The sequence below is a fragment of the Astatotilapia calliptera genome, chromosome 18 (assembly GCF_900246225.1).
Source record: "Astatotilapia calliptera chromosome 18, fAstCal1.2, whole genome shotgun sequence".
NCBI lineage: Eukaryota > Metazoa > Chordata > Actinopteri > Cichliformes > Cichlidae > Astatotilapia > Astatotilapia calliptera.
This window is the reverse complement of record NC_039319.1, coordinates 21,035,752-21,060,860: the sequence shown is the minus strand read 5'-3', so window position 1 is coordinate 21,060,860 and position 25,109 is coordinate 21,035,752. Positions and strand designations below refer to the sequence as shown.

The 25,109-nt window shown below is 40.8% G+C and overlaps 1 protein-coding gene across 9 annotated transcripts in view; it reads left to right on the top strand.

Moving 5' to 3' along the window:
- LOC113010876 (myomegalin) overlaps window positions 1–25,109 on the top strand; it is a 57,803-nt gene that overhangs the window by 5,708 nt on the left and 26,986 nt on the right. For 5 of the 9 annotated variants that reach the window (XM_026150127.1, XM_026150126.1, XM_026150123.1 and 2 more), the window contains exon 1: window positions 22,586–24,918. In XM_026150127.1, the coding sequence (XP_026005912.1) occupies window positions 23,584–24,918 (1,335 nt within the window). In that variant the 5' untranslated portion in view covers window positions 22,586–23,583. Of the gene's footprint in view, window positions 1–1,215; window positions 1,327–9,705; window positions 9,783–17,197; window positions 17,322–17,416; window positions 17,572–17,652; window positions 17,810–19,438; window positions 19,493–22,583; window positions 24,919–25,109 lie in introns of those variants that run through there. The other 4 variants (XM_026150130.1, XM_026150129.1, XM_026150131.1 and 1 more) reach the window with 4 other exon arrangements.

Sequence of the window (25,109 nt, the reverse complement as noted above, 5' to 3'; positions counted from 1 at the left end):
TCGACACATACTCAGCCATATGTCCCATATTTGCTTTTCCTGTAGCTCACTAAAAGAGCTTTAGAAAGAGCTATTTAGCTAATTATTGTTAAACGGCTTTAGCTGTTTGCTAACTTTGTTTGCACTTTAGTGCTGAAAGCAAGAATGGATTTTTCTGTGGTTTTCTTTATCTGAAATATCTCCTGCTTCTGCCACAAACTGACATTTCTGTCAAAACCATAAATAAAAAATACATTTTCTAATAATGCAAGAGGCTAAAAGAGCTACTGCTACTGCTAATTTTCCCAACTGGCTTCTACATTTAACTCACCGTGAATGTTTAGGTTAAGACAATCTGTACCCTGAGTAAGATATTGAAGATGATATTTATATACTATTTTTAAGAAAAGGAGCTTCAGAAAACCCCCAGAATGGGATATGACAGGTACTAATTTGGTTGTGAAAGTTTAGTTACTTAAACTATAGCAAAGCTAAATAAAAAATAAAGCAGGTGTTATAGAAAAATTGTCATATCCCAAGTTCAGCAGTGGTGGATTTTGACAGTGGTTTGAATCCATACAGAAAAACAATGCAGACAAAAAGAAAAGATCAGAAAGTGCCTCACATCTCACCCCCCCCCCCCTTTTTTTTTTACAGAGGTGTGAGATTTCCTTTCATATCACAAGTAACTGTGAGTCTTTTTGACTCCCTCCTCCCCTCCTCTCCCTTTCCTCCCATCTCCCGTGGCAGTCTGGGATTCCAGACATGTCTCCCCCCAGTAAGATAAGCTCCTGTCCCCTTCCTGTGCAGACCACAACACACCATGGAGCTCGCACGGCTGCATCTCTGACCGCCGGGCTGCAGAGTAGCCCTCTGCACTGCAAACGCCCCTGAAAACCTCAGCGCGCGCGTGTGTGTGTGTGCATGTATGTGTGAGTGTGTTAGATTTAGTATGTGTGAGTGATTTTGTAGATTGTGTCCTTATGGCCTGTTAGATGCAAGAATGACACTTTGTAAATATTCTTTTTTTTTTTTGAGGAAGGCATATCTGTCAGTTCCTGGACTCTAACAAAAGGGCATGCTTAAGAGCTGCTGTACTTTGAAATGGACTCCTTTTCTCCATGACATGGAGAAGTCGAGGACAGCTATTCATTTCTGATCTATGATGGACATCATGTCAAGCAGTGTGGATGCACTTTGACAGTCATGTCTAACGGTTACCGTACTTTATCACAGCACCTGAATGACCTGAAGAAGGAGAACTTCAGCCTCAAGCTCCGAATCTACTTCCTGGAGGAGAGGATCCAGCAGAAGTATGAGGAGAGCAGTGAAGATGTCTACCGCACGGTGAGTGGGACAGCTCTCTAATTATTAGGAAAGTAGTGGCAAACTACTTGACTTTTGGTGATAGCTGATTTTGTGTTTACAGTTAATTAAATGAATTTATTCATTTATCAGTCACATGTGGTGACTGTCATAAACCATTGCTTTACTGAGACATGTTTGTTGATCCAGCTGTCACACTGGTTTGGTTGAGGTGATGGGACTTTACCAAGTGCGTGTTACAAGACATGGCTGTCCTGTGAAACACTAACCTCCAACTACCTCTTTTTGTAGTATTTTTAATGCAGTACATGTTTCTGGCTGGTTTGGCTGGCTTCTCTTTTCCTATCCGGGGTGCTTCATACTGGCATTTGGGGTTTTGTGCCCATTGTTTGATTCACAGCACAGAAACACTCAGACACATCCAAGGCTGCATAAACATGTAGAACAACACCACAATGTCAGAAAATAGCTTATAATAAAAATCAAATGACTCCTGTCATGAAAAAATATTTATTGGATGTGTGTGAGCTGTAAGTAAAATGTTGAACCTTATTACTTTTTATTACAACTCAAAATGAAAGAGTAGCACAAACGTTATCAAAAGAGATATTAAATTGACATTGAAGCTCTAGTTGTGTCAGTAATAATACTAACAATAACTTGTTTTATACAGCGGTTTTCATGACAACCTGAATCTGGATACCTTATTTTATTTTGCAAATACATTTGCATTTGTAGATACTGTAAAGGTTTATGTTTTATATGGATACATTGTAGATCTTATAAGATTTGTCTTATACTGTAATTTAGTTATGTAAGTAACACATTTAACATTATATCATAAAAAATGCGTATTTTATCTATAGTTAATTCTTGTAATTACATTGCTTGTAATGGCATTCATGTTTAAATCCGAGTAGGGCTGGGCCATATCATACCTTTCACGGTAATACCGGTATAATGTTGGGCAACGATAAGAAAATGAAATATCATGATAGAATATGGGTAAAATGCGCATGTGCAGTGCCTTTCTTTTCATACGCACATGGCGGAAAAAGCATGGCGGCAATGAGAAGGGCGAAAGGATCGTTGAATGAAACGGATGAACCAGACTTAGTTTGTAAAAATGCTGCAACTTCAGTGGTGTGGAACTGGTTTAGCTTTCGGCTGTCAGATACACAACAAAGCACTATTTTTGGTAGCGCATGCTAGCGGGCCGTCGTTATTACCGTGTTTTTTGAAAAATACGGCACACTTAAAATCAGTCCTTTGATTTTTATGAAAATCGACAGTGCCCCTTATAATCCCGTGTGCCTTATGTATGAATTCTGGTTGTTTTTACTGACCTCGAAATGATTTTATGTGGTACACGGCGCTCAAAAATCTGTCAAATGTTTTAGTACGACTTTGCTAAGCTACAAACCTGCACCACTTGATGGATTGTCGGAGCGTTGCGGCTATCGTAGGCAGGCACGTACGTACTGTGCTTCAACATAATATTACCGTATTGTGTGTGTATAACCTCTTTTTAAGTTTTGTGGATATTATACATGGTTGTGCTGAGGATATGTCGGCCACTTTCCACTGGAAATGCCTTTTGGTTAAACTCTCAGCAAGGAATTTGCATTTGCACTGTTAAATTTTTATATAACTTTAATGCACATAAAAAAGCTGCTTGTTTAAGTGAAAATACATTGATCTTTGGGGTTTTTTGCACTAATAAAGTTGTGGAGTTGTAAAGTATTTTGTCTAGTGGCAGTTATATCGTTATCGCAAATTTTCAAATGTATATCGTGATAAATATTTTGGGGCATATTGCCCTGCTCTAAATCAGAGTATAAGATGTAAAACACATGCTTAAATTTTTTTCTATTTGTCTTCCATTTGGATGCTCATATTGCATCTCATATTTATTTTCTCTGAACTGATTTGAAGTGCAGCAAAACAATATGCCTTATACATTAATTAAAATAATTGGTGCTTGGAGCATTTATTTAGAAACTTGGTAAAGCTTTTGTCCTGGAATCAGTATTTTAGATACGTGAATTGATTCGAAACTTGAAAATGTCAATTTAGATTTACATTTGCAGTGATTGCGTAGATTGCATAGCCATAATTTTATGCAAGAGCCTGAATTTTGCAAGGATCTAGCTGATTTTAATAGAAGCAAAAAAACCCCAAAAACAACCCCCAAACAAATCAATTAAATTAAATTTAAAAAAATCAGCCAACAGTATATCTTCAGATATTCTCGAAATATGGACTATGTTAAAGTAAAAGGATGGAGTCATAGTATTCACACTTTCTAGAGATGTTGTTCAGATTGCTTTAACTGTATTTTCATGATCCCTGGCTTGATTAATAAAATATTAACACGACAGCACCAGTATTATGTAATACTCCAACAGACTAGGTTATTGAAGTCTGTTAGGATTCTGTGCTGCTTTAAGGGGAGAACATCTCTGGAAATGGTTTTAAAGTTGGTTTTGTCCCAAGCAAAACATTTTTTATACAGAGTGAAACTGTGAGAGCACAAAATAAAAGATACAGTCCACAACTAGTTAAAATATATATAGTAGGAAGGGATCCAGACAGCACATCCTCCACCAAAAACCCATAACCAGTTGTGCAGTTTTAAAGATCGTGCTCCACCTTTGAAATGTATTTACATGTAGTTTTAGTTTAATCTTGACAAACAGACACAAGGGTAGCTAGAATCATAAAGCTAAATATAGCATCAGAAAAGTATGGTTAGAGTGTTGGTACTGCAGGTCACCTGTTACAGTGTCATAGTTGGAGTAATGAATGCTTGGCTTTAAATCAGTGCTAGAATCAATAATTAATTTTAAGATCGTCAAAATATACAGAATATATTAAAATATTAGATTTTTAAATAGATTCATTGATCGACAGTGAGAATTCTCTGCTTATCTGAGCAAAGCAAGAAACTCACAGATGTAATAATTAGTTGCAGATCTAAAAACAATGGTCTTTCTCATAGAGTCTCTATGAGGATGCTGTTTCTGTGAACATGCTGCTTTGCTCTGCTTCTAAATGTGTTTTCTGCGTCCATCTCTGCATGCAAAGTGTGCACCTACAGTAAGGTGACCCAGTTCAGCTGTTGTCTGTTTGCAAAAGCCAGCCGGCGTCTCTTCATCACTTTCGTTCTCCCCTGGTTCTAATTCCTTTTTGATCACCACCGACTCTTTGATATGAGAAATTAATGGCTGCTTAATCCAGCCAAACAAGACCTGAGCGTTGGTCCTCTTATCCTCCGCTATTACTGCATACCAGCAGTGATTGGGTAAACTCGATCCCATGTTGTACAGACATGCAGCTGGAGTTTAATCCGTGTGCCTCACAGGCCCCACTCTGTGTGACTAAAGGCTAATCAGTCAAAGCACTTTTTATTTGGAGACTAAATCTTTGTTCTGTGGATGCTATCCGACCTGAGCTGCTCGTGTTGAATATCATGACAGAGTGATAATGTTCCCATCTTTCCTCCGAAGCATCTCTGTGTAATACAGTACAGGCTGGCGTGTTAGTCCTGGGTACATAGTGATCTCTCTGAGAGCCCAAGAATCTCTATTTATAGAGCCGGCTTCAGTGCACTGATGTATTTATCACATGTGTCATCGTAACACGTGCTTGTATGTTTCACTTTCAGTCACATCTTAAACATATTTGAGAAACATAGTGTGGTATAAATATGTAATAATGTGTTTAATTGTTTCTTCAAATGTTCAGTTTTAGAGTCCTTACTATTTTATATGGTAAAGTTGAGAAAAAAAGCGTTTTGTGCTGGATGGATGGATGAGTTTAAAGAAGCCAGAAAACCCTAAATATTTACCATTGTTTGAGAGAGCCAGGTCAGCTCTGTCAACAGAACAGCTAGCAGCACAGCATTCCCACAGAGAGGTACCTATAAACCTGTACATCACAGCCTGTAAAATAGCTTAGCACCATGTAACTGTCCCAAGTACATGATGGGTACACGATTACAATAATTAGTAGGAAAACATGGCAATATACTACAAATATACACAGCATTTCACAGTATAATATCACAAGCAGCCAGGATCTACAAACCTAATTCCAAAAAAAGTATTTTCTGAAAAAAAAAACAAAAAACAAAATGCAACTTTTTTCAAATCTCATAAACTCATATTTTATTTGCAATAGGATGTAAAAAAAACAACAACAAAAAACAAATCGAATGCGTAAAGTGAAAAATTTAGCATCTTTATGAAACATATTAGCTCGTTTTAGTTGGGTCTGTGTCATCCTCTCTTCTTTTAACACCAGTCTGTAATCCGTCAGGGAACTGAGAAGACCAGCTGTCAGACGTTTGGATAGGAACATTGTCCTGTGATAGTCTGTTATAGGATTCTAGTTTCTCAACTGGACTGCAGGAAAGTCAGTTCAGCACCTGGAATCTTCTCCTTTGAAGCCATGCTGTTGTAATAGATGTGGTATCCAGTTTGTCTTGCTGAAATATGCAAGGCCTTCCCGAAAAAGACTTTGTCTGGATGGGAGTTCATGCGATCTAAACCTTTATAAAGATGCACGCTTTTGAATTCAGCACTGACACCAAGCCAGACGGTCCCTCTCCTCTTCAGTCCAGAGGATGCAGCATCCATTTTTTTTCCAAAACAGAATTTTTGGGAAACAGAACAGTTTTCCTCCCATTAGCAGATGTCTGCCCATCCCTGGTTTCTTCCTGTTAAAAGGGAGATTTTCTTTCCTACTGTTGCCAGTGCTTGCTCAAAGGGGGTCGTTTGATTGTTGGGGTTTTCTCGGTGTTATTAAAGGATCTCTACTTTAAAATATAAACTGCCTTGATGCAAGCATTTCTGGATCATGTTGACATGTGGCTTCTTCTTTGCATGATAGAGCTTTAACCAGCACTGTGGATGACACGGTGAACTGTGTTCACAGAAACTGATTTTGGAAAGTGTTCCTGAGTCTATGCAGTGATTTCCATGGCAGAATCATTTGTGTTTTTAATGCATGTCCTGACTAAAGGCCCAAAATCACAGGTATCCAGTACTGGTTTTTGACCTCGTCCTTTGCGCACAGAGATTTCTCCAGATTCTCAGAATTGTTTGATTATATATTTTTCACAGATTGATGAACCTCTGTCCATCTTTACTTCTGAGAAACTCAGTCTTCTATACCACCACATACTTTTCTGACCTTTTGTTGTCCGTGTCCCAACTTTTTTGAAAAAAAGTTGCTGCCGTCAAACTCAATTATCTGATATTTTTCATAGTAAAATGTTGCACTTTAAACACGTTACATTTTTTTTTATCTTCTATTGTAAAGAAAATATGGGCTTAAAAATTTAGATATCATTGCATTTTGTTTTTATTTATATTTTACAGAGATTCGCAAATTTACTGGGTGGTAAAAACGTAGGTGGGTTTATAAGGTACATGTTAAAATTTGGATTTTAAAACATTTATTTCTATAGTTTTCATCAAGCTATTTGCACTGTGATGTCAAATATGTTCTTAAAATCCACAAAGATGTCCAGAGTCTTTAGTCTGGAAAAGTGTGGAACTTGGGGAAGTTATTGAAGGACCCTTAAAATTAGAATAGAATACAATAGCATAAAATAGAATACCCCTTTATTGTCATTGTACATCTACATTGAAATTATGGATTTCTAAAGAAATTACTCATCTAAAAAGCTGTTGTCAGTATAATTAATGTTATCGATACTACCAAACCATGTAAATCTTTGGTATCAGTTAAAACAGGATGAGCAGGATAATAATTCCAAGAATTGAAGCTGATGTGATAGCACATCACTATTAGCTGATCACTCCCCATGATACAGGTGTATTCAATTTCTGTGTGGTGAGCCTGTCAAGGTTCGAAGTGCAGCCATCCCCCTACCCTTAGTTAAAAGTGGATGTGTTGCTGAGGGCCGTCAGGCCAGGAGAGGCCAAAGTAGCAGGTGCACGGTGATGGGTGGCTATATATAGAGCTCTTTGCGAGACAGTTCCTGTAAACCATGTTGTTGTCTCATGCACACGCACACACAAACACAAACATGCACACACACGGGAATACATGTTTGCTATTATCAGAGTCTTTAGACAGGCTTCATATCATCAGGAATCTGGAACCCATTTATCACATATTTATTGCATATGTTAAAGCTGCTGTTGCATGACTTAGTAACATAAGTTGAAAAGGATTGTTTATCATAAGACATTACGCTGAACAATGGCAAATCTAAAAGGTATATCTACAGTCTTTATAGTTTTATTTTAAAACTTAAACATAGAAATATAGAAAACCCAGCTTGTTGTAGAGGTTTTTTTTAAGATAGTCATGGATTTGTTTAAATTAAACAAACTTCACTCTTAAAAAAAAACACTCTTTCTTTTGTTATTTTTTTCTGTTGATATGATACACTGAACATTGAAGTCATTTAGTCCACACAGTATTTCTGCCTCTGTGGGGTCATTATTGTCACTGTCAATGGTTCTGCGCATTAGTTTCTTCATAAATCAGTTATTCATTTCCTTTATATTTCAGAAACAATGAAAAATTATTCATCACACTTTCCTGCAGTCCAGGTTTATTTCATCAATTGTCTTCAGGCTACTGCATAGGCAGTATAAAAGATAGATGTAGTGACATCATCCACTGGTTTCTGAAGTTTTGAGATGAGCGTTTCCACTGTCGCCAACTTGGTTTCAAAAAACTGGATTCAGTAGGGATTGATTGAATTCATTTTGCATTTAAAATGACCGAAAAGTCCATGAACTCATGAGTAAAGTGTTTTACAGAAGTCAGCTCAGAAACCTGTTTTCCCAAAGACTTCCAATGGCCTGGAGGCCCTCTTAAGGCTTTTTGTCAATTTTCGACCAACATTTCATTGAGTTGACCTTGAAGACTTTGATGTAACCCAAATTTTCATAGATTGTTAACATGATCTGACTCTACACAACTACAAAGTTTGAACATTTCATTGAAATATTTTTGAGCTACTGTGTTTACAGACAGAATGACCCCGCACATGACGTCCAGGGCCGAGGTAATAATTGTTATTTTAGATATTCAATCAGTTTTCTTTTGATCAGTAATTTGATAGTCAACTAATATTTGCAGCTCTACAGCTGCAGAGCCCTGCGGATTTAAGCACTCATAGTTCATGAATATTGGTTAGTTTCAGGGTGATTGATTTTTTTTTTTGTTAGTAGTTCTGGATACTCTTAACAGGAGAGCTCTCTAACAGCAAAGAGGAAAAGGTCAACACACGTGCTTGAAGGCGGAATAAAACTGAACATTTAAATTGCTCAGTACCGACCACTGAGACCTGCATTTGTTCAGCCTGCAGCGGACAGACAGAGACAGACAGATAATCTGTCCTCTCTGGCTTTGCTGAGGTCAGAATGGAAAGAACGATCCCCACGATTAAATTGTCAGTCCTCTAACACTGTGTGAGAGCTCCGATTGGCACCTAAAATGTCCCCTGTGGACCTCAGCAGGTAAACAAACTGTGGAGTTCAGCTTTTGGCCACAGCGAGCGAGTATCTGAGCTGCTCTGAATTCTCCAGCTCTAAATATACCAGCCGTGACAGTTCGGTCAGATGCTCCGCACTGATGACACACAACACCCATGAAGCCTTGATTCACTCAGCAGAGACGGGGCAATTACAGCCTGAGATGTAGTGGTTAAGGACACTGAACAAGGACCAAGACAAATGAGTGCTAAATATGTGACAGAGATTTACACAAACAGCAAATCAAAAGCAGAGAGAGTGATGAAAACTTAAAAGCTTTTCCACATTTTATCATATACATATATATCCATTCTGCACAAAAGGATCAGCCATATTTATTGCCTAATTTATTGTCTAACCACCTGTCATTTGTGAACTCAGAAAGTTTTGCATTTTGGCTGTAGCCATTTTCTTTGGATCATAAAGTGACCATCTTTGGACCAGAGTGTGCTAAAGCTAGCAAGCTTGGGTAATAAACATAATTTTACAGACTTAAGACAGTTAAAGCGGCTTAGAAGCCATAAAACTGTGAATATTAGTCAAGGAACCACAACTGTTTTTTGTTTTCACCGCGCCGTAAATAAGAATCTAAAAAATGTCACATGTTTTGCTGTAGGTACCACGGTTACTTAGCAACTAAGGCCACATGAGGAGGGTTTTATTTATTTATTTATTTTATTAGTAGATTAACAATAATGAAGCTCAAATCAATTTTTTATTACTGATGAAAGATTTCACATGATTTAGTTTTTATTCTTTATGCCTCACACATGTTTTATTTTTAAGATAAGGCAGAGGAGGTGGTGCACCGAGGAGTGAGCTTGTTTTAAGATAACACGATGTGTTAACTGATTATCTTGATGCTCTTCATCTGTTGCAGAACATCGAGCTGAAGGTGGAAGTAGAGAGCTTGAAGCAGGAGCTTCAGGAGAAACAGGACCTTTTGGACAAAGCCCTGTAAGTCCACAAATATTCATCAGAATTAGTTGTTAAAGTACAATAAGGTAAATACTACTAACAGATTATAACAATTAGACAGATGCAACGCCAATTGGAAACTAAAGATCAATAACAATCAAGTTGAAATATTCTTCAGACATGTTCTGTGATTATTAATAATCTCTATTGCATTTCTTCTTCTGTGGTCTTTTCTCTTTTCTTTCACTGATGTACACATTACCACAGCACTTGGTTAACTTTCTTTTCTGATTTGGCTTTCATGAAGTGGTGTTCTTGCTGGATAATAAATGTAATGCTCTACATGGTCCTGTCTTAACTATGGTAACACTTCATATGACTAAAAGCTCATATGCCATGCAGCTGCTGGTAGACACACACACACACACACACACACACACACACACACACACACACACACACACACACACACACACACACACACACACACACACACACACACACAGTAAGCCAAAGCGTAGATCATTAACCTTTAAATATGTGTTCTCATTTGTGTTTTTGAAACGGTGCCGGTGCTCAAACGGTGCTCAAACCGGTGCTTAAAGAATGGAGAACACAAAATTGGTCCAAAAATCTCTCATGTTCAGCTGGTTTTTTGTAAAAAGATATCAATGTTAGCCTTTTCTGCAGCTATAGGGCATATATGGTATCACTCTTGGCTGGAAGCAGTGCTTAATCAATGGAAAAAACACAAACTTTGTCCAAAACCTGTCATGTTTAACTGTTTTCCACTTTTTCTTTGGTCATTTTAGCCTTTTTGGCCAGGGTGCAGGGAGTATCTGCCATCAAACAAGAAGACAGCCGCATGTAGCTATGATGAGGTTTGCTAGTTCACCTTACATGCATTAATGTAATAACGTGGTTAGCCTACTCAACATAAATTACACACGAACAACATTAAGCTACTGACCCAGAGAAGAACGGCTGCTGCTGCCATCATCATTTCTGCTACACTGACAGGCAGGGCTGGACTGGGACAAAAAATGGGCCCGGGCATTTTGACTAGAGACCGGCCCACCAGGTATTATAGGAAAATCCATAAAGCCTTTGAATGAAAACAAAAAACGCTGTTGTGACAATGATGTACACTGTCTTGTTGGTATATGTATGATTTCTATATGTTGTACATCAGATAAAAACTTTGGTTGTAAGATTCAGATAATTATTTAACAAAAGCTAGACATTTTAAATGAGAATAAGAAAGAAAAGTAATTTCTTTGTGCCCCCCTTTCTCTGTTAATGCTCTACCTGACCCCCTGGCAAAACTTTGCTAGACCCGCCCCTGCACAGTTCACAGTTACCAGCTGTCAGCTACTTAAAAAAGGATCCTGGTGTTATTTGTCTCTCAGAAACAGTTCATAACTTCCCTTCAACTCATTCATGTCACCTAAAAGTTAAACCTGTTTCTCCATCACCTGTTCAGCTCTGATGATCCCGTAAGGACATCTCCTGGTTTCATCTTCATGTTTCCTTCTCGCCAGATAACCAAACCGATATCATGACCAGCAGCTTTTACAGCTCCAGCAAACATCAACTGATGCTAGAAATTGATATTAAATAAATTCTAACAACAGCTGATCAAGCTTAAACGTGCTGCTGTTGTTTAGCGCGACATCCGCTGGTTTCCTCTTTCTGGCGCGAAGTGGGCGACAAACAAGAGAGAAAAGCCGATCAGCTGATCATTGATCAGTTTCACGATTGAATGAGAGAAGAAGAGGCAGCTGCAGCATAAAGAGAATAAATCCAGCTTTGTGTCTTTTTTCATTGTAGCTGAAGTCTGGGACAAACTGTGTTCCTTTTCACCTAAATACAAAACGTGTATTATTTTCTCTGAATACAGGACGATTCGGTTTTTACGGCGTGGTTGGCAACTCTACTAACTAACCTTATGAATAAAATAAAGTTCACTATCAGTATAGCACCCACCCAGCTGTATAGAAACTCCGTCAAGCTAGTACGCAGTACAAGTTATTGTAACTGACGGTAAAAACTCAGCACAACGAAAATAAACTACACCTAAACTTGGTTTATATCTGACCCAGATAGACTGCAGGTCATAACTTCTTACCTGAAGTTCAGTTCACCTGACACTTTTTTTTAAACAGACTAAAACACATGGTGGGCCTCTCTGGTGCTGTACACAACTGGTTCACTTCCTATCTCTCTGACAGATCTTTTATGGTGAGTATGGATACATGCTCCTCTAAGATCCATAAAATGACATGTGGTGTGCCTCAAGGGTCGGTTCTAGGCCCTGTACTTTTTAATTTGTATATGTTGCCTCTCGGCAGTGTCATCAGGAGGCATGGAGTGAACTTCCACAGTTACGCTGATGACACGCAGCTGTACATCTCCGTGTCTCCTGATGACACCAGACCAATGGATGCCCTTTTTAACTGTATCTTGGATATAAGATCTTGGATGGCAGAAAACTTTTTACAGCTTAACCAGGACAAAACTGAAGTTTTAATTGTCGGTCCTGAGGCTCAGAGAGAGAAACTCTTGTCTAAATTAGAGGCATTTTCACTATGTCCTTCGCTACAAGTGAAAAACCTGGGTGTTATTTTTGACTCTGAGCTTGGTTTTATCCCACATGTTAAACATGTAACCAAAATTGGATTTTATCATCTAAAAAATATAGCCAGAGTCCGCCCTATTCTCTCTCGGGCCAACACGGAGATGCTGATGCATGCTTTTATTACCAGTCGCATTGATTACTGTAATGCCCTGCTCTCTGGTCTTCCTAAGAAGAATATTTCAACTTTACAACTCTTGCAAAACTCGGCAGCTCGTGTGCTGACGAAGACCAGAGGGCGGGCCCACATTACACCGGTTTTAGAATCGCTGCACTGGCTCCCCGTGTGTTTCAGGATCGATTTTAAAGTTCTTTTATTGGTTTTTAAATGTCTTAATGGTCTTGGGCCTTCTTATCTCTCAGATCTGCTTTTACCATACGAACCCTCGCGGACCCTGAGGTCCTCTGGTACTGGCCTTTTGATTGTCCCTAAAGTCAGGACACATACTCACGGAGAGGCAGCTTTCAGTGGTATGGTCCTCGTCTGTGGAACAGCCTGCCGGAGGAGCTCAGGGCCGCAGAGAACGTACATGTTTTTAAGAACAGGCTCAAGACCCACCTTTTTAATTTAGCTTTTACTTAGCGTTTATTTATTTTTTATGCTTATTTATTCTATCCTGTTATTCTATTATTAATTTAGGATTTACCTAATATTTCTTGATTTTATTCTTATTCATTTTTTAATCTTCTTACTCTATTTATATTTATATTTATATTGTATCCTGTTCTTATTTATTTTATCATTTTACCCTGTATACATCGTATTGCGTCATATCTCCAGTGTTTCCTCGGAGGGCGCTCTCTGCACCGGGGCTGTTTTTGACCGTGGCTGCTGGGTCTCTGGGGTCCTCTCAGCCTGGTTGGGGGGCTCCTTTGCCTCCCTCCGGCTGTGTGCCCAGCCCGGAGGCTGCGGTCTGTGACCGGCTCTCTGTTATAATGTTTCCTCACTTGGCTCATGCGAGCCCAGCCCAATTTTTACTCTTTAAGTGTGCGCGTGTGTGTGTGTGGGTGGGGGTGGGGGGATATATGTGTATTGAGAGTGTGGGGAGTGAGTTGGAGGGTGGGGTGGGCTGCTTTTAACTATGTAAAGCACTTTGTGCTAAATTTTTTCTGTATGAAAAGTGCTTTATAAATAAAGATTGATTGATTGATTGATTGATTGATTGATTGATTGATTGATTGATTGACACTCCGACCGGCGGCCACCTCGGGTCTCTCCTCCTCCTGCTTCCCCTTTCCCTCATCCACCTGTTGGCCTCTTGTGGCAGCTCTGCCACAGCCACCGCCAAACAACTGAGTTATGTTTACACATCTGCCAGCATCTGGCCAATCCACCATCTGTCATTGTTTATACTGTTATAAAAAAAATAACTTAAAAAAAATCATCGGCCCATAAAAACAAAAAATCACCATCGGCCCACAGGGCAAATGCCCGGTATGCCCGATGGCCAGTCCAGCTATGCTGACAGGGCTAGGGGCCAAGACTCTCCTCTTCGGGGTTTTTGGGGGATGTTGCTAACTCCAGGTCCGATAACAGGCAACCCACGCACAGTAGATGTGCTCGGTGTGAGGTCTCGCAGCAAGCTATCATACGGCGCATTTCTGGGCTTTAAAAAAAAACGCTATGCATCGCCAGGTGTTTCATCGGATTTGAGGTGTTACCTCCTTTGACAGTATCACAGTATCAGCTTAAAGCACTTGTTGCAGGCTGCTGAGTTTGCATATTTTGCTGTGAAGTACAGCCAGACTTTTGACCGCTTCGCCTTGGACATTTTTAATCTGTAGCTCTGCTCTAACAGAACGTACGTACCTGGACCCGCCTACTATCCTCGGAAACGTAAAATGATTGGCTAGAAGTGTATCACAGCTCAGGAAAAAAAAGCACCGAAATAAAGCACCGAAATGTGCGCTGCTTTTCGGTCTGGTTACTACCGTTTATGTCAGAACCCACCGGTACCCATCCCTATTTGTGACCACTTTATCTTGTGTCCCTGTGGAATTAAACAATTAAAGAACTGAAGGTTGGGATTTTGCTGGGATATGTTGAGATTAAATAGTGGTGTAAGAGTAACATTGAAAGCATGGGTGTCAAACATCGGGCTCAGGGACCATCAGCATGACAAAGAGCCCAATCCTGTCATGGCTGAGCAGCCATTGTGTTAGTGGAGTGGACCCAAGTGCAAACATAGAAGGAGATGGAACTGAATCTTAACAAAAAAACAAGCTTTTTATTTGGCCAAAAACATGAATACAAAACAAGGCAAAAACGAACCAGGGCAAAACTAAAACTAAAACCTAAACTGGGAAAAGCTAGGCTGTACAAAACTATGACAAGGAAAACATGATTCTGAGCAGGTGTATGAGAGTAACTATGACAAGAAAAACTGTGAATATAAAACATGAACATAACCTGACCAGAATCATAAGGTACCTGAGATCCACCATGACATAGGGAATGGAAAACAGACACACCAACAGAGAGAGACAGAGGACTTAAATACACAGGAGGGAAAAGAGGGAAGTGGAAACACCTGGGGAGACACAGCTGACACCAATGATTATGACCCAACAGGGAAAAGTAAAACTAAGCACACTGAACATAGAAACAAGACTTTCAAAATAAAACGGGAAGCATGGAGAGACATGAATTGGGACACGCAAACTTGACACAAGAGACAGAGGGAGCGAGAGAGGGAGAGGGACACAGAGGAGAGAGACACAAGGGGAAGCTACATAGACGAGGAAGAATAGAAAAAACATAAACCAGACTAAAACTCAACCAAGACAAACCAGTAATAATACTAGAACTCTACCTCAACTTAAGAATAGCACATGAATATTAACATAAGAAGTCAACAGTAACACAAAACGCTGGGTCACAGATCCAGCACCTGACAAATCCAGTGTGAAAGAAAGCATACATTTTGGAGTTTTAACTACACTTCAATAGGTTTTACAACTTTTGCTCTTGGTAAAGATTTCTCAAATGGCCTTTTATAGATAGTAATTAAGGATCAGATGAACAATTCAATGCCAGAAAAGTTTCTGTTTTTTCAGTATCTACTATAGGATTTTAATGTTTTTACTATGGGTCAGACAGTACGAAAAAAAATAGGGCATTTTCTGTGAATTAACAAAAGCATTTTGTTTTATAATTAGAGGATATTCTGGGGAATGAGCTTCCAGAACTTTTCCCTGTAATTTTACACATTGATTTCTTAGAGAGACCAAAAAACAATCCATTCACATCCTCCTCATCCTATGGGGCAGGTGCAGAGCCCAAAAAATGGGACAAAGGTAAAACAGAGTGCAGAACTCTAGAGTCCTAATTTATTGCATGGAACAGCTTTTCGAGCCCAGCTGCTCTTCATCAGACATGAAACACCAACCATAGCATTGTTTGTCCTATATAAGAACTGATTTTTGATTGGATGCAATTGGTCATGTGACCATTCACAGGTGATTTACGAGGGTGCTGTTTGGTGTTTCATTGTCTGATGAAGAACAGGTGCGCTCAGTAAATAAGGAATCTGGAGTTCTGCAGCGTGTGCATTCTTTTTCTCACGCTGGCAGATTTCTTTAATTTACTGCAGTAGAATTTTTTTATTATCATGTAGAAAAACTGAGGCATACTTGTGTATTTTTTAATCATCATTATGTCTGGTTGTACAGCATATGTTGCAACAGTTTTATGGTAGTTGTTGACCCACCAAGATTATAAAAGAGATGTGTGGGCTGTCTGAACAGCCTGAATGTCCACTTGACATAAAGGACACTTGTCCATGAGACACTTACGTTGCTCAGATGGGTTCAGAATATCCCAGTTATCTGAGCTGCTGCATGTGGTGGATAAAGTTAAAAATGTATGTAGACAGGGTCCAGAAGAGGACTCGTGGCGTCAGGGTGGCGCGTGCCATTCTGGGAGCAGGAATTCTGGGATACCGCTGTTGACTCACTAAGTGATATAGAGAGATGCTTGCACAGCTGGAGTCCAAAGGAGTCAGACGTCGCATGACACACCAAATGTGCTGGCACAGAAATATAAAGTATCAGGGCGTGTGTGAGAAATTTCAGATTAAAGTTTAAATTGTTCATGTTTGGTGGACGTTTACCTTCAGCTGAGTGTGTCAGCTAAGTATTTTATCGCACACATCTGCAGGTAACAGCAGGTACAGCAAATTGACATCCTTACGATACAAGCCTCTAGTTAACGGTGAAAGTCCAGGCTACTAATAAAAGGGATAAAATTCTGCTTTTCATGCACAACCCTACAAATATCAACCCTTTTATATTATGAGATCATCCCTTCTATGACAATAAACACCACGGGTGGTGTGCTACTTAATCTCTGCTATTAGTGGAAGGGGCTAAGGAAATCCCATGAGCAATGTAGCAGACAGAAAACCTATGACATCATATTATGTCTTGGCTCTCACTAATATTTCCCTCATGCTCTAAAAATGACACCCCCCGGACAACATTTAGATCTGTGTGTAAACTGCTGCTGGGGTTTTAAATCTCTTATTAAATAAGCTGCTACTCAATTCAAAGTGTAAGATTAGATATTTTATTAGGCCTTTTTGCATGATAACATATATAATATGTGTTGTAAGCCTGATTGTTTTAAGCCTGACTGTGTTAGCATTGCAGGAGAGGGATGACTTGGATGTACCCTGCATTTTAAACTATGACAGTTTATTCAATTTATTTTGACCAGATCCAAATGACCTGGTTATTGGAGTCCAAACCTCATATACAGTGGGCTATCTGCTATCTGATTGATTTTGTGATTAGACTGTGATGTCCTTTTCTTCTTCAGCACAACAGCAGAGAGCCTGACCAATCACAATGAGGCAGAGCTACAGAGACGGTGTCAAGAGAGACAGCAGGAAATTGACCACATGCAGCAGGTGCTTGAGGCAAAGATTCAGCTCCTGCAGGAGGTTGGTCTGCTGCTGTAATACTGACACTTGGGGATACTCTGTGATAGTGGCCAATCTTCCCAAATCTTAACTGCTTTGGTGCATGTTTCTTTCAGGAGGCCCAGCTGGCTCGCAGCGAGGCCGAACGAATGGCCTCGCTGGCTGGATCACAATCCCATGCTTCCCTCCTCTCCTTAGATGCCGCGATGGAGGAAATCCCAGAGGATGAAAGGCCTCCAAATATCCTGTCACCATCTAACAACAAAGACAGGTAAGAAACTACTCAGTTCTGGAGAACATGAGAAGAAATCCATCCTTCTATGTCACTGACTGGTTCTCTTTCTGCTTTCAGGTTAATAGAGGAGCTAACTAAAGAGCTTCGCACTAAGGAGGTCCACATCACTGAGCTGTGTGGACAGAAGACAACACTCACACTCAGGGTGGAAGAGCTGGAGGGACAAGTTCATGAGCTATCTAATTCCCTGCTGCAGAAGGACAAGGATGTTGAGGTACATATGAGTTAAATTTTACATTAAAAAAAACCCCTCTGAAGCCAGGTCTTAAATTTCTTACTGAAATTAAAGGAACACTTTGAAGACACATCTCAGATGGAGAAAAACATGCTGGATATCTATCATGACCTGGACTGGGTAATGTTTTAAGAATGAAAAGATGCCATGATGGAAAAGATGATAGAAATGAAAGTTATCAACCTGCAGAGGTCTGATTTCAAAGACACAGTGAAAAAGTGCAAAATTTATGTGACAGGTTCATCCTCGAAATTTTGCCAAATTTCATTACGACAACTCAAAGTGGTACTCAGTCGTTTGTTTGACCCCCAAGTGGTTGTATGCATGCCTGACAACATCAGGACATGCTCTTAATGAGATGACAGGTGGTGTCTGTGGGGCATCTCGACCCAGATCTGCACAAAGGCATCACTGAGCTCCTGGGCAGTCTGAAGTGCAACCTGGCAGCATCATACAGACCAAAGCATAATGTCCCAGAGGTGGTCTACTGGATTTAGATCACGTGAGTGTGGGGGCCAGTCAAGCGTATCAATTCCTTCATCTTCCAGGAACTGCCTGCATACCCTCACTACATGAGGCAGGGCATTGTCATGCACCGGTAGGAACCCAAGACCCACTGCACCAGCGTAGGGCCTGACAATGGGTACAAGGATTTCATCAATACCTAATGGCAGTCAGGGGGCTGTTGCCTACCCTGTAGAGGCCACACCAGTGGCCTGCTAGAAGTCTTTTTCTAGCTCTGACAGTGCTCATCCCATTTCTCCTTGCACAAAGGAGCAGATACCAGTCCTGCTGATTGGTTAAAGACCTTCTACAGCCCTGTGCAGCTCTCCTAGAATAACTGTATATCTCCTGCATGCTCCTGAGACTGTGCTGAGAGACACAGCAAACCTTCCATCCTCGCGGTGTCCAGATATCACCTTATGTTAATGACTTTAGCCAATGCAAAACTAGTGATAAACGTCAGAAAAGATGATGTCAGTGGCCTCCACCTGTAAAATCATTTGGGGGTGGGTGTCTCATTGTTGTCCCTCCAGTGCAATTATGGTTAATTCCTTTAAGACCAAAGGAATTGAAACTGCTTAACAACCCCTCGGTTACTTAAATGACCACATCAATATCCTAGAAGCTTAACTGAGTTGATGATTTATGCTGATTAAAATGTGTTCCTTTATTTTATTACATATTTTATGTATTTTTGGAGCAGTATATTATATATTATATTATAATGGACCCTGAGGTGCATGTGTGAAATGCAAAACCATGGATACTTTATATAAGCCGTCTAATGTTACTGCATTCCTCTGGACCACCATGTCTCCTCTGGCCAGACTTCTGTTCTAGAAAGACATCCTTAAAGCAGCATGTGTTCATGCCTCAGCCATATTTTACCAGCTATTCATGTAGATTGCAAGAGCTGCTGCATGCACCAAATAACACTTAAACACATGGATATGATTAAAACAGTGTCACAAATACAAAATAATATAATATAGAAATATATTAGATGCAAAATTCTCCTTTCTTTTTTCTGTGTGTATTCCTGGATTGGCTGGAGCTATTAGTTTTTTCTCTTGATAATTTTAACCTCTGTTTTCTTTTACACAGTTCTATCAGGAGGAACTTGGTCAAGAGAGGCTGCGCATCGAGCAGGAGATGCAGGTATGTGGATTTTAGTATTTAAAACGGTGCTGGATCATTAGCTTTCAGCTGTTATGTTCTATCCAAAGTGTGAGAGCGGTTTCACACAGCAGACTGAGTGAAGAATATTTTGATAGACTCTGCCTCCTTATGGACAAGTGACACATTGCATTGATATGACTAGCACAGACACACAGCTAAATTATTTGTAGGCAATAAGAAATGATCTATAGTATTTAAGAATTTTTACAGTGCGTACAGTGTGAGTGTGTTTGTGGTATAGGACCACATTTTACCCGATTTTATCACTGAAAAAGGTAAAATAGCAGCAAGACATCCTCATAACCAAGCTCAAAGAGCGAGCTCATAACAATATCATGAGTAAAAATAAGTAAAATACTCTGAAACTAAGCTGAAACTACATTTGTGTAGAAGAAAGGGACCATGAGGCAGAAAAAAGAAAACTACTTTGCTTTTTGAGGCTGTAATATATAGTGTATTGCTTAAGGATTCTAGTGGTAGCGAGAGCCATCTTACTGGGGGCTTATCTCATCACAAGAAGTGCCAGAATCTCATTACATTTACAGGCTTCAGCTGCAGTGACATCCTCAAGGGCACACTTCTCTCCTGATGCATGATGAAACTACGAATGGAGAGGGACTATTACTTGAACAGCAACTCACTGTAACCTGGACAGAATCTCTACCCTGTTGAGTAGAGATCTTGTAGGGATTAATACTTAAGAACACAGTGTGTGTTTAGCCTTACTGAACCTGTGCAGCGGTGCTTCTCTGTATTTGAATTTGTCAGCATTTGCTGCAAACATATTTGTTGTCAGGCGAGTTTTGTTTTCAGGGAGGCTGTGCAGGCGTTTTAACTTGTAAATCATTTCTGAATGAAGGATGCAAATGTACTTGTTAGGCAGGCTCTCTGTTCAGATTTCAGACGGGACACACGTATGGGTAAAAGCATGTGTGTATGAGTGAGTGTGTGCCTCGGTCAGTGTGCAGTGAAAGGGGAAAAAAAGCTGAGGCAGCAATGGCAGCTGCGCTACGGCACAGCATTTAGTTACTAGGGTAACAGTGGAATTTGCATATGATCAGCAACCCTCTGAGTGTGGCACGTGGTATATATGAAAATTGTTAGCTGGATTCAGACTGCTCATGTGTTTAAAAGCTGATATTCAAATTTTCATGAGGCTGTTTGACTTTGCAAAATCAGAAGAAGATGATTGTTTTTGAAGTATAAGTACAGTATATATGTGCAACTGTATATAATACATGCTATATATATTATATGCCTCTTCCGTATTGCTGAATTGGTTTCTAAATCAGTGGAAGAAACTGTTGTTGTGTGTTCTTACCACAGCTTTGTTTACATGTCCTCACAAACATCAGAAGAGAGCATGTAAGAATGAATTTAACTGGGTTTGTGTGTGTGTGTGTGCGCACGTTTCCATGAGGAGCCATCCTTCACGTACGTGTGTGCATGCAGGCGTCTCACTGGTTAGCAGTTTAGCAGTTCTGGTTTCAGCCAAAATATCGATAGGTCAGATTGACCTTTGAGTGCTCGGTGACCCCCGACACTGATATCAGGTTGTGTTGTTTCAGACAGACACCTGCCATAAGAGCTCATAATTAGCTCCCCGGACAACACAGACACTTAGCCAATAATTGTCTGCAGAGAACAGCAGGCTGGACATGAATATAATCTGAAACCTTGTAACATATTTATTTCCAGGATCTCTTTGTCAGGAATAACATGCATAAGTGTAGACCTCTGAAGCAGTTAAAAAGCGAGACGTTTCATAGTAGTTATGAGCATTCGAGTTCTCATTAAATCTGAAAGAAAAACATTTTCGGTTGCATCCTTCCCGCATATGGCCCTCTGCAGCTAAACCTAATTTTAGAGAAAATGACTCAGGTTCAGCAATTAGTCTTCACAAAATCAGCAATCAAAGACTTTGAAGCACACATTAGTGAGGATTTCCAGTCTCATTCTCTGCTCTGACGCAGTACGGCTGCTTTCAGAGAGAAAAATGGTACACGGCAGGCTTCACACTGCATATATCTGCTTGGAACTCACAGTGTGACCATCTGTTTGTGCACCCTCGGGCAAACAAAAATCATAGCCGCTGCAGAGCTGAACTTACATGGTCAAATGCAGGATAAAGCTCTGGTTGTTTGGTCATTACAGTCCAACCATTGTTGAAATATCAGCACCATGGCAACAGAAAATAATTGTAATAATATTGTGCTGGTCTAACATGACACTATTTACAGACTAAAGTCACCATGGCAATTGTGTTATAATCATATAATGATGTTTGATACGTTTGTTAATAGCAGGGCAGTTAATTGTGTTTTTAAGTGTGTCAGTGTATCTATTGTTATTATTATTATTATTATTTTTATTATTATTATTATTATTAATTAATAAATTATTAATTTAGTTAATGACACACAATTTGATTTCTGATAAAAAACTCTATTAAGAGTTTATTTTCATATGCAGCATCGCTGGCTCATTGCAACACAGGTGTTTTCTGTTATCTGTATTTATTGATTAGTATGTGATATCTTCTATTTTTACTCTGCAAAGCGTCTGCCTGACGACGGAAGGAATAAAGGTCAGGAAGGGGACTCTGGAAGAAACAGAGCATACATTTATTAACCTCGGATGTCTTTTCTTTAGTTTATAATTGCGTGTAGTGGTCTTGTTAATTCTAAATTATTAATGCTTAAAGAAATGTACAATAGTTTCGCGCGCGCCCGTGTGTGTGTGCGCGCGCGCGTGTGACAGAGCGAGAGAGAGAGCGAGAGCGAGAGAGAGATGGGCTGTGTCATAATATTTATGAATGTCTGGAGTGATTTGAGTCCCCAGGTTGACTTGCCTTCGCTGATAATTCAACTGGTTATTAGATAATATTATATTTTATTTTATAAAATGCAGCTGTTTAATATAAATGTGTGCACTGTTGTTCTTTTTCATTCATCCTCAATAAAAACCCACTTTAAGGGTTAGCATGCGACCATGCTAATACAGCTAATGTGAATTGTATAAAACAAATATAACTTGGAGACGTTTAATTTTATAGTTTAGCGTCATGCTACTGGGCTTTTCACCTGTTCAGTCAGGCGGACGGAGCTTAGCAAACCGGGTAGGAGGAAGTAGCAGACACCCGGGGGAGCGACTCTCTTTCCTGTTTACAAATAAACCCAAAATAGAGGAGATGTTATTTAGGGATGAATTTAAATATGCGTTTTAAAACGAAAGTGTCTATGTTTTGAACCGGTATCTCAGCGGGAGTTAAACTGCGAGCATCTCTGAACGTCTTCACCGGGCTTCTCAACTCCCCCTCGTTTTCCCTGAATGGTGCGCTCCGACGCTGCAGGTCTGGTTCGGGCAGGCGCTTCGTTATCTGACTGGAGGACATCCGACTGGAGTCCGGTGTGTCGTATCTCTGCCTGTAGCTGCTGTAACAGCTCTGAGATGAACAGACAGCCTTTGTTTGGGACACAGACGCCGCCGGAAGAGTCAGAGGATCGTCCTCGGACGCCTGTTACTGCTCGGTTTCCGCGTACTGGGCAGTAGATCCCGTCGCTTCCCGGTCACGATGAACCTGTCGTCGTTCGGAGCGGCTCGCGCCTCCGTGATGGTGCAGAGGCACGTGCGGCTGTGTTGGGAAATCCGAAATACGATGTTTGTTTTTTTGACAGCGTGAGGACACTTTAAAGATAAATACTGCGTCTGATTCACGAGACATTACCTGACCAGTGTGCGCCATTGCGATTCACCTGCCCCTCCATCAGATGAACGGGGATCCTGGATGTCTTTGGATCACAGCTACAGTATAAACTGATCTTACAAGCTCTTTTTTGTCTACCTCCTTTAATTTATCATGGACTTAGAAGTCATAGCATGGACTCGGTTCAATTAGGAGCATTACACTGTCCTGTTTATGTTATTGACATCAGTGCTTGCTCTGAAGCTGGACTCTTCTTGCTGTTTATAAAGCAGCGCAGTCATTCTGAGGATCCATGTTTCCTCACATCCTCATGTTAGAGTAAATAAGATGTTCTGCTCCTCCCTGATAACTATAATACTGTGTAATGTTTGATCTCAAGATGAAGGAGGTGTGTCGTATTTGTGGACGGGAGCTCTGTGGCAACCAGCGAAAATGGATCTTCCATCCTGCTGCCAAACTCAACCTGCACGTGCTGCTCTCTTATGCTGTGGGGCACGAGCTGACCCGGGATGGCAGAGGAGAGTTTGCCTGCTCCAAGTGCACCTTCATGCTGGACCGCATGTACCGCTTCGACACAGTCATCGCTCGTGTGGAGGCCCTGTCCATCGAGAGGTTGCAGCGGCTCCTGCAGGAGAAGCATCGACTGAGGCAGTGCATCAGCGGGCTCTATCGGAAAACCAATTCAGATGAAGGGGCTGTAACATTAAGTGGAAGTGATGACGGACCAGGGGATGGGATGGTGGATATTTCAGGGCTAACTCATGCAAAGTATTGCGCCCTGCTCCAGGAGGATTTAGTCTACTCTTTGTATGAGTCCTGGGCAGATGACAGCCTGGACTGCCAACATCACCACCATCCTCAATGTCCTGCTGCTAAAGGGTCAGAGGTTGCAGTTGAAGGCTCACAACGGTGTACGCCCAGCACTCCCAGAAGGTGCCGGGGATGTTCTTATTGGCGGGTGGCAGACTCTGATTATGAAGCTGTCTGTAAGGTGCCCAGAAAGTTGGCCCGGAGTATTTCTTGTGGGCCATCAACCAGATATTCAGCCAGTGTGGTTGGGGGAAGTGTGACTGGAGGTGGTGCAGGTGGAGAAGGAGAGATGAAAAATATGGAAGATTCAGAAGACATCACCTCCTCTCAGACTCTAGTTCCTGGATCTCAGGACCCCTCGAGGACCTCAGATAGTGATCGCACTTTAGCTGGGCGAGCCAGCTCAAGCCCCTCTGTAGCATCCCTGGAGGCAGCTGAGGAATATATTCAGCCTGGAGCCATAACAGATGGATCCCTGAGCTCCCCAGTGGATGCAATCGAAGACCAGATATCTGACTCCCTCTCTGAGGAGCACATGGGAGCTCCACTTGGCCAAACCTCTCCTAGACGCACTTTCTCTCTAGCCCTCTCTTTGCTGCAAAGCTGTGCTGTCTACCGGCCAGTCCGGAGCACAAAAGGGAGCAAGCTCCCAGTCTTTCTCAGACGAAGCTCCAGCAACGGGGGCACAAGGTTGTCCTTTACCGATCCCGTTATGGGAATGCCTTATGGAAGCCCAAACGGAGAAAGATACAATCACACGCCAACACCTGAGCTGGATACCCCTCTGATCAGAGTGGACACTGGGCTGGATCAGGATCTGAACCTGGCAGACTTGGAGAAATTGTTTGAAGATTTGTACAAAGATTATCCTCCTCCTCCTCCCCACCAGGTACAAAACCTTGATCGGAATGGGGATGTCGGCGAAAAGACGAATTTCATTAGTGCAGAGTGACGGCGCTTGGTACAGTAATGAAGTTGGCCTTTGATGAGCAAACTTGCTACATCTGCAGTAATCTGCCTGAACCAGCCTGACAGGCTTTGATGTTTGACACCGCGGTCTGCCCACAAAACCATTATCAC